At 38.1% G+C, this 20,283-nt stretch overlaps 1 protein-coding gene across 13 annotated transcripts in view; it reads left to right on the top strand.

Moving 5' to 3' along the window:
• The window catches only part of CADPS2 (calcium dependent secretion activator 2), a 364,417-nt gene that overhangs the window by 256,229 nt on the left and 87,905 nt on the right, over nucleotides 1-20,283 (top strand). For all 13 annotated transcript variants that reach the window (XM_081957016.1, XM_081957023.1, XM_081957020.1 and 10 more), the window contains exon 18: nucleotides 3,324-3,480. In XM_081957016.1, coding sequence (XP_081813142.1) covers nucleotides 3,324-3,480 — 157 coding nt within the window. The remainder of the gene's footprint in view (nucleotides 1-3,323; nucleotides 3,481-20,283) is intronic.

The raw sequence follows: 20,283 nt of genomic DNA, 5'->3' as shown, positions 1-20,283 counted from the left end.
GATAGAACCTCTAATGTATGTTAAAAGCAATTTACATTTGCAGAGTTCTCAAAGTTGCGAAGGATTTGAAAAATCAAGAGAAATAAAGCCCTGCTCCATTTTATTATTATTTTGCTTCAGGTTTGAATAGTTAAGAAAAGAAAAAACACATATAAATGCTGGGAAGGAGGAAAATATATGAGCAAAGAAAAGGTGGTGCTAGCCATTATCTCACAAATAATTCACCAGATTCTCATCTCGGAATAAAAATAAGTACCATACAGCAATATAAATAGAAATGCTTTCTATCTTAACATAGATACTTGGATTCAATAAGAGGGCCATGATTCATATGCTCCTCTCTTTCTTTGGCCGCTATTATTATTCATTATTTTTACTTATTTACAAAGGTATTTTACTTACCTTTGTTATTTGGGGAGGACAGAAGCTGAGGCCATTCCCAAATCTCAGCGGTTGAACACTTGTCATGGGTTTTGCAGTAATAAGTTTCTTTTATTTAACACAGTGGGCAAATAAAGTTTATAGAATTGCATTAATATTCTTATTGAAATTTTAGAAGTTTGATGAACTGGCCTTATTGAAGTAGAAATCTACTTGGAGATTCATATTTTAACATAAAAACTGTTATATATATATATATCTCCAGCGGAGACACACAAAGTAGTAAGCTAAGATGTAATGTCTATAAATATGATCATTCAAAACATCTGCTTTTACCTCACACTGTCAGTTCTAGATTTTAGCTTACATCTGTCATGTGTGAACTTGTTATGGATATTTTATTTTATCCTGAAGAAACAGCTGCTTCAAAGATTTGAAATTAATTCCCAAGAGGCATTGTACAATGGCATTGCCACTGTAAATACTTAATAATGCTTATATGTGAATTTCTCTTTCAGGAATATACATTTAAATTAAAATCACTAGAAGCTGTAGTAATTATGATTGAAAAAGTGCATTCTTAACATTTAGTTTTAAAATGCGGTGTCCATTATATACTTTTATTTCTGCAAAATAGAACATTTTCCCAACATATTTAAATGCATCAGTAGAATGCTGATTTGTTTAAAGTAGATACTGTACTGTATATTGTGCCTCTGTTCAAACATTAATACTTCAGAGTAAGCATATAGCTTTAAAAATTGTACAGTGACACAAAAAGGGAGACAAAGGATGTGCATCTTGCTATGTTCAATACATTTTTAACTTTTTTTTTCTCCTGTTCCACAACTTTTCCAAAATTATGGATTTCTCCAGGGAAAAGAGGTATGTTATTCATCAAGACTGACATTTTGGTCATGATTCCATGCATTGTTAAACCATTTTGAATTTATGGCATCTTTATTTTCTCTGATAGCATTCACTTTGTTTACTTGGGTCATCAATTATTTCATCTGTATCATCTTTATCTTAAAATTATACCTCACCCAACAGATAGCTGATTAAAGGTAGATATCAGACAGATTTAAAGTTATTTTTCTATCAGCTTTGAATGCATAAAAATGGAATAATTTTCTTCTAACTCATAAAGTTATAGATTCAAGACTATAAAATATGTATGACAAATAGAGAACTTTTCCAGGTCACTGTCAATCAAACAGGTATCTTCTGGCTCATACAAAATACCAGTGTTTTGCTGGAGTCTTCTAATATGTCTGAAATTTGTATTGCTACTCAGCAATCTGGAGAAAAACATCCAAAAATTATCTGACAAGCCCTTTTACTCTGAAATATTAGTACTATTGCAAGTTCTTTGAGGACAACATAGAAAAAAGAAATCTATGCACTTCAGTTTTAGACAGAACATCACTAATTGTGCCATTGCTGAATATTGCAATGTTATAATTCAATAGTACATAAATATATGTTGCTTTATTGTATAATATAAATTAGAAATAATAGTCATCTAATAAGACATATCTCATACAATATTTTTTTTCTTTTTCCACTTAGAATCTGTTAATCAGTAATTGGTTTCATTTTCATGTTGTTTTATATTATTCTTGACAGAACCATGCTCTCCGTGATATTAGTCTTTCTTCATGACTTTATTCCTAGGCATCAATAGATCAAAGTATGATCAAGAGACTCACGGAATTTTCTACTTTTGCTATTGAATGTCATTTATTGGAATCTGCCATGCATTACCTTTCTTAATTTATTTCTATTTTAATATCATTTTATCTGAGAGGGCTAGCTGGAAAGAAATCATGATCTCTGAGTTTCACAGCACTATAATTATTAATTACAATAAGTTCTTTCCCATTACCTTTCGGAAAACTAGAAAATGATCAAATTATTGTACAAAATAGTCTAAATCAGCACGATTATCCTTTTTTTTAATATGCAGTTATTCTCTTCATATCAAAATATACTATCAGAGCATAAAAAGTACTAAAGATAACTTAGTGCTTTGGTGATTTTTTTTTCATTTGTGAAGGTTTTTATATATTTCCATTTAACAGAGATGCCATAGAGTTTTTTACAAAAGCAAATACAAATGTATAGAAAGCTGACTCATGTATGCAGGAATTTAAAAACCCAATTTAATATTAAAAGTGTGTTTAAAAAAAACCATTGAGCTGTTTTCTTCAATCATAGCATTTAGATCAGGGGTGTCCAAACTTGGGAACTTTAAGACTTGTGGACTTCAACTCCCAGAATTCCCCAGCCAGCCATGCTGGCTGGGGAATTCTGGGAGTTGAAGTCCACAAGTCTTAAAGTTCCCAAGTTTGGACACCCCTGATTTAGATGGTATTGGCTGTTAATGTAACTGTCCAATTGTATGTGTGACACACATACACAGAAGAAGGGCTTTAAACCAACTCTTCCTCACCAGTCTGAGACATTAAGAGACACTTTCATGCTTTTAATTTTAAAGAGAAACATTTAATTCATATTCTAAATGGTGTATGTCTGTTTTTCATCTTAAATCATTTGGAAGATAGAGTCATCATGCGTTTTCTCATAGGATATCATGCCTCTTACATTAGCTCTCATATTTATTAGTATATCTACAGTAACATAAAAAACCAGATTCCCAGATTATCATGGAAACATAATCAGATCCCTAGGTTATCTGTCAATCAAATTGTTTAATCAAACACCACACTCTCACTGAAATACTATATACACATGCAAATTACATTGGATACAAAATTCAACTTTACTTAATGAAGAATTTCAATTGCTTTTAAAGAATGTATGCCACATTCCATAATTTCATGGCTGTACCATTTTTATACCTTCTTTCATCATACCTTACATTCGCATTTGGAGATGAATGCAACTGAGGTGTTGTTGTTTTTTAATTGATGATGCAGGCCTTTGCATGGTGGCCAGATCTGTTGGCTGAACATGGGGAGAAGTTTTGGTCTCTTTTTACTGTTGACATGGATTCTACGCTGGAGGCACAGCCACAGGATAGCTGGGATAGCTTTCCTCTTTTCCAGTTACTCAATAACTTCCTGAGAAATGACTGTAAGTTTGGTGTTTGGTTATTACTATAGCTGCAGTTACTTTCAACTTTTAAATCTTTTTAAGATTTTTTAAAGTTGAGGTTAGCTTAGAAATCTTTAGCTTCATTTATTTAACCTTGGTTTTTTTCTAGGCTTGTTAATGATGCTATCCTAAGCACAGGGAATGAAATCCTGCTGTGCTCAGTGGGATTTATTAAAAGAAACATACAAGGGCTTGGGCAACAAGGCAAATGTTAAAAGATTTTAGCCACAGTTTGAAATTCTTCTGCTGTTACATTAAAAAGTAGCACCTGGCTTCTTGTAGACAGAGAAATAAACTGGTTCTAGCAATTTTTTAGTAATCCCAAGAAGTTCTGTAGAGATCCTTGCTCAGATTTTGTCTTTGTGCAACAAAGCACATAAATTTCATTTAAACTACAACTAGAACTATTTTTCCTCTAGATCTTTAAAATTGAACAAGCCAGAAAAGTATAAAGAGACTTACTTGTTTCCTAAAAAGGTTTTGAGCTTTATTTCTCTCTCAAGCTTATGTATTTGTAGCTTCTCAAATATATTTCTAATAATGCATCATACATGCAACTGAATTTGTTTCTTTCTGACTGCAAGCAAGAATCTGTGAATACAGAAGTCCACAAAACTCAATGACTGAGTTTAAGTGAGTTTACAATTTAAACAATTGTACAACAATATCTCACCTGTACATGAATTCTTTTTTTTTTATGATGAGAAGTAGACGTTTCTATACTGAGAAGTCCTTTAAACTTAGAAGGGTCCAATAAACCAGTGTTTCCCATGATACTTAAACTATAAAGCTATGAGTTGCTCTCTGATCTTGGTTGTTTTCTTGCAGACATTTCATTACCAAAACAAAGGAGTGGAGTTTGCTCTTGTTTTATATTCTAGTTTCTTGCCCTGTCAGTGTTGATGGGAATGGTCTAGATGGTTCTTGTTTGGGCTGTTTAAAGTTAGCTTGCTTGGCAGTTCCTTGATTGAGGTATTCCTTGCTTCTTGATTGTTAGTCTAAAATTAATCCTGGGATTAATCTCTACTAATCTGAGTATTGATTGCTGGTGAGCAGGTATTTTGTTCCTTTTGTTTCCTTTTTGGCTTGTTGATTGTCTCTTTTGAATGGTACATAGATGTTGTTTATGTCTATGTGCCTGTTGTTGGCCAATTTGTCAGAGTGCCAGGCTTCCGGGAATTTTCTAACAGTTTTGGACTTGGCTTGGTCTAGAATGTTCACATTTTCCTAGTTGAAACTATTGTTAAATCTGTCCATATATTGTGAAATTAAGGAATTTTCATCATGTCTTCTGAGTAAATGTTCATGGATACTGCTAGACTTTTCTCTTACAAAACTATGTTTCCAAGCTCAGAATAACCCAGATTTATAATTGTTTCATGTTTGTTTATGTTTACATTCTGAACCTGGCAACCATCATTTTCCAAAAGATGAAATGAGACATTCTTTTTTAACTAGGGTTTTCAACATCTACCGCAAGCACAAAAAGAAGAGGGGAATTGGCTACATGGATAGCAAAGGGCCCTTTACATATCATATCTTAAATTAAAATATAGTTTTCCCAGTTTGGTAATGAGAAATGTTCTTGCAGAAAATTTTGCATTTAGTCATACAATCATATTCTCCATGAATTATTGTCAAAATTAGCTCAAAAGCAGAAACGGGGACAGGGTGGGTATAGGAGTAAGGATTATATATTTAAATATTTAATAAATGTAGCAGCTGCTACAAAATTGGGTGCAACTTTGCCATCTAAGCTTTGACCCTTTTGTACATGTGTCAAACTTGCTAAAGCATAGATCACAATGCTACATTTGCCATTTTGTAAATGTTTGACACAGCCACACACACCAGGATATACCTAACAAAATACCCATGAAATTATATTATGGGTGTTTGTGTGTATGTGTGAGCATACGTATGTGTGCGTTACAAAGGCTTGGTTTCCATTCCCCTTAAACATTCCAAATTGTTTGCTAGTATTTCCTACCTGGTATTGGTGTTCGACCCACCACCATTCTTCCTACTTCCTTCCAGATGGTTCTTTAGAAAAAAACATTATCACTGAACCCTACAGTAACCAAATGGAATTACTTCGCTTACGGTATCACCAATGCCAGTTCAGAAACTGTAAACCTTTATATCCCATATTCTTCCTGTTCTTCCATATCATAGCTACATTGTTATCTTAAGTCAATATTATTGAGTTTTTCACTCAAGCCAACAAGTAATATTATCAAGCAGAAACATTAAAAATGAATCTATTTTATTTTTAAAAACATAGACAATAATGTAAAGTCTTGAATTTAAACTTTTTCTCCCCTTAAGTCAGTTAAATATGGAATTACTTTAAATAATAATAAGAAAACCATTTCTAAACTGAGAATGTATTTATTAAAATGACAGAAAATGTATGTTCGTAATGAAGCAGCTTATGACCTGTGTTACAAAGTGCTGCTGATGGAATTTGAAATAGCAGTAATTATAGGGCTAACTTTCCTGTTACTTTTTAAATGCTAGAGTAGTTGCCTCAGCTGTGGAAAAATCAGGGCAGTTCTTGCTTCTAAGTCAAAAATTCCTTTTTCCCAAAGCTGTTTATTTGACGATGTGTTGGAGTCCATAATTACCAGCTCTTTCATGGAATGAGCATGTTAAGGTTGTCAGAGAGGAAACGCCATGCTTAGGGTATTGATGGCATGTGTCTTCTTTTAATGGCTAATAAATGAAATTGTTCAAACGTATTGCTGGATATTTTCATGTCTTTTAAAAAGAGGCTCATACAAATCTAAGCAAAAAGGGGAAATCTGAAATTCTCTCTCGGGAGGATAAAAAGGCTAGTGTTAATAATTAACAGGGAAAATGAAGTGGAGTCAAATTAGCCATAATAGAGCCCAGAGTGACTGTTAAAGTTAACCTCTCATTATCAAAAAGCTCATTAAGAAATGAAGAGGTGAAAATCCTACTATGATTCTTCTCTCATTGAAGCTGGCATCAGGGAATATCTTTCAGGGTTTGTTTGGTTTTTTTACAGTATTTTACATGAAGTTAATCTTCAGTCTTTCAAATGTGGATTGTTGTCAGCTGCATGCAAATGTAGCTTATTCATATATCTAGAGATTTTTCACAGATTCAAAATGTGGAGGCTGAAACTTGTGGAGGAGAACAAAAGTTCTCCTCCACAAGTTTCACCCTCCACGTTTTGAATCTGTGAAAAATCTCTAGATATATGAATAAGCTACATTTTTCTGTCTGTGTTGCCTGGTTATGTTTCTTCTTATGGACTTAAAGACAGAATTCTACAAAGACATATATCGATCCTGGATTAACCACTAAGTAATATAAGTTTGTGTTTAGGGGGCATCAAGGGAAGGGAGGCACCACATATTTTTCCCCACCTATCAAGACCCGAAACTCTTTCCCAGTCACACTCAACTTTAGTCAAATATTTTGTAATTGTCCTTATCTGCCATATTTGACTTAACTCTGCATTGTTACAAAACCTTTTCTTTTTTTGGCATGGTGAGTAACTAAAATTTAGAAGTTGGGTTTGAGGTCTTGTTGGATATCACATTTGTTTCTGTTTCATAGTGTGAGAATCTTGCTTCCATCCAGGACCACATTGTTGAGCTGGGCTTAGGGCTTCAGGTATCCTTAATCTAGCCCAGAAGCATATGCATGTATACATGTACATATATAATTTATATTCATATGTTTTAATATACTTATACATCAATGAACGCAAGAGTCAAAGTGTTCATAAAGCTGAATAATAGTAAGAATTTTAGTCAGATCACTAAAATTTCAATTGCCCTGATCAATTATTTTTCTAGCTTGCAGGATTGCAACACATTTCAAAATACAAACTCAACCTCTATAATTTACCAAATTGCTAATGTTTGTTATTTACGTAATACAAGCAACAAAAAAGGACAACAACTCTTGGATAGATTAAACCTTTCCAAGTATCTAAATAGACATTGTGTAAGAAAGCAATTTGGAACCTTTTGTTTATCAATTTTGCCTTGAAATTAGAAGCAGCAACCTAGCCCCTTTTTGTAATCTGCCCCAGCCTTTCCTTCATATTTTTGTTCTATAGGAGATCTGCTTAAGTCACAATATGTTTTTACAAATTATGCCTGAGGGGATTTATCACCAAGTAAACAGATGTACAATTCTGTATCTTAATCTTCTTTACCATTAAATACTTTGTTGTGAAAGCTTAAAACAAAAACAAAAAAAGGATTTTTTAATTTTGTTAATTTGGATTTTCTTTGTTTCTTATAAGATTCTCTAGCTTTCATTAAGCTATGGGAACAAGGGACTGATTTACCTAGCCACATGCCAAAATGCCATACAATCAAGAGATGACAGTGTATAACGTACTTTATTATTTCTGTCGTTCTTTTTTAATTAGCAGAAAGATAGCACACATTGTGGAAGTTCAATGCACTTTGGGGAGGGCGATACCAGAGAGGACCTCTACTCAAAGAAAAAGGGTGGCAGCAGTAACTACCAAACTGCTACACCAAGATGGGAGTTAGAAAGTACAGCAGTGTGCAGCAGCTGCCAAAAAAGCCAACACAGTTCTAGGCTGCATAAACGGAGGGATAGAATCAAGATCAAATGAAATGTTAATACCACTTTATAATGTCTGGGTCACACTTGGAATACTGCATCCAGTTTTGGTCTCCACGATGTAAAAAAGATGTGGAGACTCTTGAAAGAATGTAGAGAAGAGCAACAAAGATGATTAGGGGACTGGAGGCTAAAACATATGAAGAATGGTTGCAGGAACTGGGTATTAATGAAAAGAAGGACTAGGGGAGACATAATAGCAGTGTTCCAAAATCTCAGGGGCTGCCACAAAGAAGAGGGAGCCAAACTAATCTGCAAAGCACCTGAGGGTAGATCAAGAAGCAATGGGTGGAAACTAATTAAGGAGAGAAGCAACTTAGAACTAAGGAGAAATTTCCTGACAGAACAATTAATTAATGGAACAACTTGCCTCCAGAAGTTGTAAATGTTCCAACACTGGAAGTTTTTAAGAAGAGATTGGATAACCATTTGTCTGAAGTGGTGTAGAGTTTCCTGCCTAGGCGAGGGGTTGGACTAGAGGACCTTCAAGGTTCCTTCCAATTCTGTTATTCTATAATGTATATTCCAGAGATCTTTGGGAAAGGTGCTTTGAGACCAGATATCTTTTACCACATACACTATGCCCATTTTTTCCATCTGTAATAAAATTAATAAAGTTCCAGGCAATTCTTTTTAATCTTTATTTTAAAAAATTCTTTAAAAACATTAGTTTTGGTATAATTCATGAACATTTATTTCTGCTGATCTATTATTGTAACAAATAAAAAGTTCTGCAAAAATTTTATATGAAAAATACAAGGTAATGGGTTATATTTGGTGTTTTGGAGATGTTGCATGTTGGGAAATGAAACTATTCTCACTTCACATAATTGTATACAGTAGGTGTTTGGGCAGGTTTTCCTTCTTTTTCATAGGTGCCTAAAGAAAACCTTGAATTGGATGGATTCTCTATCTCATTATTCTCTTCTATTTATTGTCCTTGTCCCTGGTACCTAAATAATAGTTTATTAGGTAGCTTCAGAAAACTGATGGGGGTTTTTATTTACCACAAATGCATTCAATAGAAAATATTCATGTAGCAATATATTGTGCAGATCTATACAATGTTAAGAGCGAATATAGCCATGATATTTTCTCTGAGCAGTAGACAATTCATTTTCTTGATTTTGAAGGGTTTTTATGTCTATAAAGTAGATTTAAAAACATATAAAACGATTTAGAAATTATTCCATAATTGTAATGAGAGATGCCACTGTGTAGAATATTACTTGTGACTAACGGTCAAGCTTTAAAATGCTAATGTTAAATGTTACCCTAACAAATGTTTAATGAACAAAGTTACTATTTGGATCACGTGTTGTCTTGTAATAATTATTCCTTCCTACTGGACCATATGGAGTGATTATAAACTTCACACTTTGATGCACATCTGTCTACTTGGTGATAAGTCCATGCAGGAATATCATAATTTGAAGGGGAAAAAAACTACATACATTCAGTTGCAAATCTTTATGAATCTTAATATTGTTCCTTTGCAAATCTGCATACACAGATTCATAAATATATTTTATAATTCAGTTTGATGCTATTCTATCTGATATAATTAAGAGATTTTTATATTGCACAAAAAGTTGGCAACAGTTTTTAATAGCAATCAAGAATTTAATCTCTCCAAATCACTGAACTCATTAGACATATTTATCTCTCTTTCATTAACTAATGGACAGTGACAGCGTGATTTAAAATATTTGAAGAAAATATATAGGAAAATCAATGAAATATTAATATGGTCTTTGATCATGATGATATAATTACAGTATGTAGGAGTTAATTCAGTTATATTAAATATAGGAATTATGAGAAAGACTAATGTCTACTATTGCAATAGGGCAGGAGAACTAATCTAGTCTATACAGATAGTTCTCAATTTACAACCATTCATTTAATGACTGAAGTTAGAATGGTGCTGAAAAAAGGGATTTATGAACATTTTCCATGATTGTTGCAGCATCCTTTAGGTGGTGTAACCAAAATTCAGATGTTTGGTAACTGGCATATATTTATGATGATTGCAGTATCCCGGGGTCATGTGATCACCTTTTGTAACCTTCTGACAGGCAAAGGGAATAGGAAAGTTGAATGTATTTAAGAACCATGTTACTAACTTAAAACTGCACTGATACACTTAACAGCTGTAGAAGAAAGGCCTAAAGTGGGGCAAAACTTATTTAACAACTGTCATGCTTTGCAACAGGCATCTTGGACTCAATAGTGGTCATTAGTTTATAACTCTTAAATCCCTTTTTGGATAATTTTACTGTTTTAGCTATCAATATATATATATAGCATATTTGGGCATACCAGGGGTTGTAACATAGATGATAGATAGATAGATAGATAGATAGATAGATAGATAGATAGATAGATAGATAGATAGATAGATAGATAGATAGATAGATAGATAGATAGATGATAGATATGATATAGATAGATATAGATATATAGAGATAGATAGATAGATAGATAGATAGATAGATAGATAGATAGATAGATAGATAGATAGATAGATAGGATATAGATAGATATAGATATAGATATAGATATAGATATAGATATAGATATAGATATAGATGATATAGATAAGATAGATAGATAGATAGATAGATAGATAGATAGATAGATAGATGATAGATAGATAGATAGATAGATAGATAGATAGATAGATAGATAGATAGATAGATATTTTTGTATTTCTTGCCATGTATTTGACAGCCAGGAATGTTTACAGAGTAATCCAGCAGTTGCGAGTTCATTTAGTTCACGCTGTCACTCTATCCAGAGTGCACCACAAGGAGCTTTACATCCCATACATGTTAATCAATGGTGAAATTCAATTTTTTTTTACTACCGGCTCTGAGGGCGTGGCTTGGTGGGCATTGCAGGGGAAGGATACTGCAAAATCTCTATCCCCCCCCCCCCACTCCAGGGAAGGATACTGCAAAATCTCCTTTCCCACCCCACTCTGGGGACAGCCAGAGGTAGTATTTGCTGGTTCTCTGAACTACTCAAAATTTCCGCTACCGGTTCTACAGAACCTGTCAGAACCTGCTGAATTTCACCCCTGATGTTAACATATATCTGCTAGTCAATGTACAATATGCTATATATGCTAAATAAATAAACAAATAAATTCGCATTTGTCGCTACTTTAAAATTCAAACCACCTGGATTGCTAATTTTAATGTTTGAACAGCCACATTTTCCGGAGGATTTTGCAGGATTAGCCAGGATTGGGTATTGTGACGTCCAATTGGCCTCGAGACAGAGTTAATTTGAAACCACGCCTCTGTGCTCCTTGCTTCTGGTTCCCAGTTTCAACACTCTCATGAGGCAGGCGATCTGACGCCTCCTAGAGATTAGGGCAGTGGAACCGGTTCCACCGGACCAAGTGGGGTCAGGTTTCTATTCCAACCTCTTTGTCGTTCCGAAGAGTTCGGGGGGATGGAGGGCGATTCTGGATCTTAAACTGCTAAATTTTCACTTAGTCTATAGAAGATTCAAGATGGCATCGTTTAAATCCATCTTGGCAGGGGTCAGGCACAATGACTTCAGGGCCTCCATTGAGCTGACAGAGGCTTGGTTTTTCGGTTAACCAAGATAAGAGTTCCCTCATTCCCGCCACCAGGATTCCTCACCTGGGGACCATCATAGACTCTAAGCTGGGGAAGGTGTTCCCGTCCCATGACCATAAAGTTAGTTTGTTAGCCTTAGTTAGACAAGTTAGAAGTCAACGTTTTGTTCCTGTAGTAGTGTTCTCCAGCTTGCTAGGGAAATTCATTTCTTGCATAGACCTTGGTGCCTTGGGCTCGTCTACATTCGAGGCCACTCCAGTGGCATCTCCTGCCGCATCAGAGGTCAAACTCCAGCAATTTCGAGGAAAAGGTTCCAGTGACACCACAGGTCCAGCTGTCATTGAGGTGGTGGCTCTCCCCAGCGCTACATGAGGGCTGCGAGTTCAGGGAGCCGGAGTGCCTCATCCTAACAACGGATGCCAGCTTGTACGGGTGGGGAGCTCTCTTGGAGTCCAGGATGGCGCAGGGGCATTGGATCTGGTTGGACCTCCAACACAATATAAATTGGCTGGAACTATGAGCGATTCACTCGGAATTGCGGCACTTCAAGGACCATGTTCGGGATCAAGACATCTTGGTGCTGACCGACAATGTGGCGGTGAAGGGCCATGTCAACTGAGAGGGCAGAACACACTCCAGGGCTCTTCAAACAGAGGCGATGGCACTTGGCGCCTGGGCGGAGAGACATCTTTGATCGCTCAGGGCAGAGCACATCACAGGAGTGAACAACCATCAAGCCAACTGGCTCAGTCGGGCCACGGTCGACCACGGGGAGTGGAGCCTTTCTCCAAAACTGTTCCAGGCCATCTGCTCCAGGTTCGGCCATGCAGAGGTGGACCTGTTTCCCACACCGCAGAACACTCAGGTGGATTGGTTCTTCTCTTGGTTCCTGGCTCGGGGGACGGAGGGAGTTGATGCGCTTCGGATTCCATGGCAGGAGGGCCTGCTCTACGCCTTCCCTCCCCTTCCCCTTATCCCTGGGGTAGTTCGGAAAGTGATATCAGAGAAGGTGGAGCTCATCTTAGTGGCAACCTACTGGCCGCGCCGGGCCTGGTTTGCAGACCTAATGTGCCTGTCAGTGTCAGACCCGTGGAGGATCCTGGGGAGGGATGTGGACCTCAGACAGGGGAACCTGGCTGCAGCTAGCCATGTGGGGATTGAGCGGGAGCACCTAAGGGCCGCCCAGATTTCACAGAGGGTGATCTTCACAATTGAGGCTTCACACAAGGGTTCCACCACTAGGATTTATGATTCTACCTGGTGGGTCTTTGCAGAGTGGTGCTGGGTCTCGGGAGCAAATCCTTGCGAGGCTTCAGTACCACAGGTCTTGGAGTTCCTCCAAGTTGGATTGGATTGGGGGCTCTCACATGGCACCATCAGGAGACAGGTGGCGGCCCTCTCCATGATTATTTGGGGAGAGGGGCTCCTTCCACTTTCCCAGGTCCCGTTTTAATTAAGAGGTTTTTGAAGGGTGCGGGGAATCTCCGTCTCCGGTAGTCTACAGGTTTCTGACATGGAGCCTCACTACGGTTCTCCAAGCAATGACAGGAGCACCATTCGAAGCTCTGAGGACTGTTGACCTGAACCCTTAAGGTAGTGTTCCTTATGGCGGTCACCTCAGCCTGTTGCATGTCCGAACTGGGGGCGTTGTCCTCCAGGTCGGATCTTTGCACATTCCACAATAATCGGGTCATCCTGCGACTGAATCCGACTTTTGTTCCTAAGGTTAACTCCCTTTTCCACAGGTCGCAGGAGGTGGTATTACTGGATTTTTGTCTGGACCCGTCTCATGATAGGGAGCGCCTTTGGCACCAGCTGGATGTCAGACATGCCTTGCACATTTACCTGAGGTGCTCTTCATTTCCTTTTATCCGTCTTCCCTGGGGAAGAGGGTGTCCTCCTCGGCTATAGGGAGGTGGATCAAACTGGCCATCGTATTGGCCTATGAGGCTCAGCACCTTCCGGTGCCCCAGGGCATCACAGCACACTCCACCAGGAGTGCGGCTATCTCGGCGGCCTGGGCCACATAGGCGCCTATCATGGAGATTTGCAGGGTGGCTACGTGGGCGTCCCCATCTCCCTTCATCAGGCACTACAGGTTAGACGTGTTTGCATCGGCTGATGCGCCGTTTGGTCATAGGGTGTTACAACAGGTGGTAGCGCATGAGGGGCCCAGGACCAATAGTGCCCCCCCTGAGGGACGTTAACTTGGATAAGTCCCAATCCTGGCTAATCCTGCAAAATTCCTCCGGACAATGACAGTTGGTCTTACCTGAACTGTTCTTTTAGGAGATTTTGCAGAATTAACCAGGTTCCCACCCTGGCGTTGGTCATGGGGTTGGGGAGTTCAAGGGGTAGGATGTGTTCCCTTATGACTTGTTTTCAGGTGTTTTGCAGGTGGTCTTGACTCCTTGAAACTGGGAACCAGAAGCAAGGAGCACAGAGGCGTGGCTTCAAATTAACTCTTTCTCGAGGCCAATTGAACATCACAATACCCAATCCTGGCTAATCCTGAAAAACCTCCTAAAACAATAGTTCAGGTAAGACCAACTGTCATTCTCAAAGATCCTGATTCATACAAACAAAGCATTATTTAACATACTCTGAGATAACCCACTTATTGTCTGCATGTACATTGCTCACAAAGTCTTATTAAGAGATCCATGAGGTCATTTTCTGGAAAATAGCCCAGACTCATGCTAAAAATGTGTTTAACATTTCGAACTGCCCTGAAGAAAGGTGAATGGTGTTCTTGAAAAAGAGAGAGTAACTTGTGAGCTGGCATTAAGGATTAGATTAAATATAAAGATAGATACCACTTGATTGTAATGCACAATATAAAGTACACGTATAAATAATCTCTTTTGAATAAAAGCAGCCACATCTTTCTACACAACTTGGAAAAAAAACATGGCTACTTCAATTATTTGAGGAGAGGCACTTCATGTATGTTCTTTCATGTTGAAAAAATACCTTTTTGAAAGAATTTGCACAGAGCAATCCTGCTTATGTGAGCAATATTTTAGCTTATTTATATTTAGCTTTAGCTTTTAGCTACCTGTTTTATTCCCTAGAACCACATCTTAACAGCAACACGTGCCCAGGAGGCTTGATTAAAGCAAATTCCTCCAAGGAAAAAAGGTTACCACAGAGCATTTCACAAAATATTCAGGAAGCTCAAGGTACTTTCCAGTAACTATTTGTCTCTATGTAAATCTGCCCCTTCTATATTTTAATCCCAACATTTTGAGGGGATTCAAAGTTTTGGTATCCTGACACATGCTTCACCACCTACCAGTCCACATTGCCTAGGTCATAGTAATTCCCTCGGTGCACGTTACATCTTTCCAGATAGTTCAAATTGTGATACCTTGAAAGACCTCACTAATGTGTTAGGTCTCTAAAAGGACAATGAGGAACGATAACTGATAACATGGCACGTAGGCCTTTCTGCAGCTTCTCCCCTTCCCTGAATCCTACTGTGGAAATTTGAGCCAGCAAGCTTCTTGTTATTTGTAGTGACTCTATGGGTTGTCTATCTTAAATCAATAATGTTCTGCATTACCTGTAAAAGCTGTGATCTATTGTTTTTGAAGGAATTGGGTGTCACAGACTCAAACCATTGACCTTTGGAACATAACTTTAATTTATTTCCCAAATGTTAAACATAGTTTTTGGCATCTCTATTGCCTATTTTGTTAACTGGAGGTAAGGACATACATAAGGCATACCTAATACTAATTTCCTCTTTCTATTTTCTGCCAGTAAATCTACTCTGAAATTCTTCTATTTTGTAAATCTGGAAATATTTTAAAAAGAAATTGTTATTATACTATCAGGAAAACTGTGCGATGGGAAACTTTTTTCCCTAGAGTACTCATATAAGCAGGCTGTTTTATTAATGTGACCTTTGGAAGACTTAGTTATATGTGATAAATATATATAAGCACACAGAATCCTATCACTGTATTACTGAAGGTGAGTTAACACTCTAATTAAAGTTGTTGGGTAGAAAGCAGAGGATAATTCCGCTAGTCAAGCTAGAAAAACAAGTAGAGGAGTTGCAGGTGTGAGCTGCCTATGTGTGCTGTATATTTTACCTAAGATATGTTTTCTTTGGGTCTTGGTTCAAGAGCTGTTGTGGAACTAATGGAATGGTTAGATTGGGGGAGGGGGGGAATACCAAAAATGATAAAACAAGAACAAAAACGATGGGTGGTTGCTTGTGTTTAAGACATGTATAAGAACAACCGTCTGTAGTACCTGGAGAAAAGTGATCTGAATCTAATTCAGGTGCCTTGGGAAACTTGATTTCTTTGCCAGTGATACTAATGAACTCAGCCTGAATTACCATGGCTGATCCTGTTCCCCACTTTGCAGCTTAAGTACAAATGCAATTCAACTAGAATTCCATGTTGATGCTAAGAAGTCATCAGTAGCCTATGTATACCACAGTAGCTGCTTTTCATTTTAACCATAATTTCAGTGGAATGAATCGTTGATTGCAATCCTAATCTCTTTAATAATAAATCTCACTGAATACAGTGAATGAATACTCAGAGGATTGTAGTGATACAGTTGGGAAACCAATGCATTCTCCTTAATTCCTTTCTTCCTCCTTTCTTCCCTTTACTCCAAGAGTTAGTTGTCTGCTCAAGTAACCATGCTAGTTGCTTAAGGTGAAAGTAGCTTGTATGGAGCTTTCCAGGTTGCTGAATTTTCATGCTCAGTGACAATATTTTAAGATAGCATATAACCATCCTAGCTGATGTGACCTCTGTACTCCAGAAACCTAGAGATCACCAAGTTGGGAAAAGCTGATATAAAGGTCTTAGGACAGATCTCTTTGACTGTGTAATATGACTTTGGATCATCAGTCCAGCACCAGTTTTTCTGTCTTTCCTGATTAATTAGAACATGCTTTTCTTCCTTGCAGCCTGTCCAGAGCAGGAAATGGGAAGGAGGGGAGAAGTTTTTGTGAATGGATCTGGATGTTGGGGAGAGAATAGGCAGATGCCAGGTTGGAACCAAGGTATTGAGTGAAGCTTCAGATCATCTGGCTACTTGGACGAATGTCTTGGTCTGTTTGGATATTCTTTAGCTTAATGGAGGAAGGGCATGGATCAGAGAAATGTAACATTCAGGATAACATTTGAGTGGTGACAGACATGAGAAGATATAGTGGGTGATTGAAACGATTCTACATTTCAGTCGTTGTCATTCCACTAAGTAACCAGTGCTTGGTCTTCAAAACATCAATGTCTTTGTTTGCCTTGTCTTGTTGTTGCCTAATGTAATGTTGGTCTATAATAAAGCTTGCCTGTTTGTGATTTAATTGTGGATAAGAAAGCCAGCCTGTTCTGAATTACCAAAACATGGCTGGACAATGGGTTTTGTGTATGTTATGGGTCAATTCTGGGGCAGGGATGGTGGAATGGCTACTGTTATTTGTCAGATTCTGCTGACTTCCAAGAAGATGATTGTACAAATAACTTGAGGTGAGATTTTATCTGAGAAACTGTGTTTTAGGGATCAGATGGGTGTGCTACTCTTATTGCTTCCTGCTGCATAGATATGGCTGAGGTGACAACAGAGCTCTCCAATCTTACGATCCTGAGAGATTTCAATTCTGCTTTCTCTGGTCCTGGTTTTACAGACAGCTCAGAAGTTCATGGCAGCAGTCCAAAACACACTAAAGGCAGTCCTCACTTAATAATCACAATTCCATCATTAAGCAGTATAGTGGATAAATGAAACATCACATGACACACTCACCTCAGATGCACACACTTAATGACATCTGGTCCACTGCAGTTGTTAAGCACACTATCTGTGGTTGTTAAGTGCAACATCGCATGACCGCAATTTGTGACTTACTGCCTATTTTCCCACTGACTTTGCTTTTTGGAAGCTGACTCTGAAGGTTGCAAAATGGTGAACACATGACCACAGTTTCTATCATTGTAAATGTGGGCTAGATGCAAAGTGTCTGAATTTGCAATCATGTAACTGTGGGGATGCTACAATGGCTGCAGTTTTGATACCCAGTCATAAATCTACTTTTGCTGTATGTTGTAAGTTTGAACGGTCACTAAACAAGGCATTTAGTAAGCTAGGCTATCTGTAGATCTATTTTTTTGTCTTAGGGGAATGGTAACATGATATTTTACCATGATGACAAACCTATGGCACGCGTGCCAGAGGTGGCACGCAGTGCTCTCTCTGTGGACACGCGAGCCGTTGCCCCAGCTCAGCTCCACCGTGCATGCACATGTGCTTCCTGCCGGCCAGGTGGTCTTCAGGTCTCTGCCACGCATGCGGGGGCACATGTGGGGGGCACACATGTGGGGGCATGCACACATTGCATTTTGGGGCTGCGTGTGCGTGCTTTGGTCACTCGGTCTGAAAAGGTTATCCATCACTGATCTATTATTAATTGATATTATCTTCAGTCTCTTGTTATGAAAGGATTACTCTCTATTGGCCTTGCAGAAGACTTGTTTGAGTAGTTCACTCAGGCATCTACTTGTTCCAGTAGGACTATAGAGAGAACTTGAGTTAATCCTGAAAGTCTGAAGTGTGGTTCAACCAAAGCCTCAATAACTATTTGGAATAAGCAGTTTGCAGAGGTCTTGGACTGGATCATATCTGTGTGGATTCTCTGTGTCCATAGATTCCAGAAAGCTCCTGATTTATGGAGGGATATATTTATGTAAGCTGCCTTGAGTCACCATAAGCGAGTAGGCAGCAATATAAATTTTCTAAAATGAATAAATAATTCCAGGAGATGAAATTATACAAGGGACATCTATACCACTGCTGGAGAAAGACAAAGGGTAGGACCAGCTAAACAGAGATACAGTCCTTTGTTAAGGACTGCCATATGGTGATAAAAGCAATAAACTGATTATTTTTCTGCTATTATCTCCTATGCAGATAACTGGCTGTTAGTCTTTTTTTAGAGTGATTCGGTGCTCCTTAAATAGGGAGCCCCTACAGGAGCTCTGGTGGCATTGCATGAAAAATTATTAGGATTTGATTGGAATTCGATTCTGCTGTTATAAAGAGCCAAGAGGATGATCTTAGAGAAACTATGGAGATATAATAACATAAAAGAGAGGAAAAGAAAAACATAGCTTTTCAGAATTTTGTTCCTATAGCCTACCTTAATAAAGTATAGTTCCAATCAAAATTGAATTTATTTTCTGACCTGGCCTGCTTTAAAGAGTAGACAACTGTGCAGGTTCTATGGAAAAGGTTAAGGAATAATCTTGCTTGGTTGTCTGGGAGGGATTTAAACTGTTAGTCCTGAGAAATGGATAGGGTTGTTCAGGCTATGAATGGTGCTTTGCAATAATGGCAAATATCCTTCTCCCAGCTTGTAGGTTGGTTATCAAACATTTCATTACCAGGCTAGGTAACATCTTCAGCAGATCTTAGGAGATATTCTTCTGTTATAAGGGCTTTAGGTGTGGGTGTGTCCAGTGAGGTCTTGTGTTGGGTCAGCTGTGATTCTTGTGATGGGTCTTTTGATAAGGAGATTACATCAGGTCAGGGTCATTGGGAGGTGAATTGCTGGTGGGGGGCTCCCTCGTGAACCTGGCCTGATGTAATCTCCTTATCACAAGACCCATCACGACTCACTGATGTTACCTAGCCTGGTAACGAAACATTCAGAACAACCCACAAGTTTGAAAACAAACCTTCACCCTTATGAATTATGCTTCCTGTGTTTTAGATCCATGTTTCACCTGTCTGTCAAGGCCTCCTAAAATACAATGTGGTTGGACCCATGCAGCAGTAAATGCTTCTCTGGGGAAAGGGATAGTTCCATTTGCTTTGAAAGAAGAAGTGGTCTTAACTCTCCTTAAGACACATTTAGCTGATGCAAACACCTGGAGAAATTTCATCAGGTCTCCAACCTTCTCTTCCCTTCCCTTTTTGGGAAAAGTCATGGAGAGAGTGGCAGGCTTACACCTTCAAAGGTCCTGGAAAAAGAGGATTATCTAGACCTTTTTCACTCAGGTTTCATCCTGGGTGATAATACCAAAAGTGCATTGATTGTGCTTGTGGATTGCCTCTGACAGGCACAGAACTAAGATAGTGCTTCTGTTCTGGAATTGCTAGATCTCTCAGACATATTCAATACTGTCAATCATGGTATTCTTTTGGACCAGTTCAGGCCCTGGAATGTGTCCGGCAGTATTTTTTGGTGGTTCTCCTCACTCCTCCAGACCTTGTTCCAGTCACAATTGCTATCCTGATTCTCTCCCTCTTTTATTTAACATCTACATGGAATCATTGAGTGAAGCAGTCTATTGAAACGGAGTTACGTATGGTCAGCAGACTGATGATATTCAGCTGTAAATTTCTGTCTTGGTTCCATTAAGAGTTCTTTCCCAGTGCCAGGAGGTTCTAGAGGTCTGGATGGGGAAAAACAGGCTTTGACTCAATAATACAATAACACGATGAGATAACTTGGTTTTAAAACTTTCCAGATATGTGGATATTTCATTTTTGACTCAGAATGGACTGTTCTTCCCTCAGATTGTCA

This window comes from Natrix helvetica (genome assembly GCF_964273705.1).
Source record: "Natrix helvetica genome assembly, chromosome: 6".
In the NCBI taxonomy this organism is placed as follows: Eukaryota; Metazoa; Chordata; class Lepidosauria; order Squamata; family Natricidae; genus Natrix; species Natrix helvetica.
Note: the sequence above shows the minus strand (reverse complement) of the source record. Positions and strands in the feature narration are given on the sequence as shown.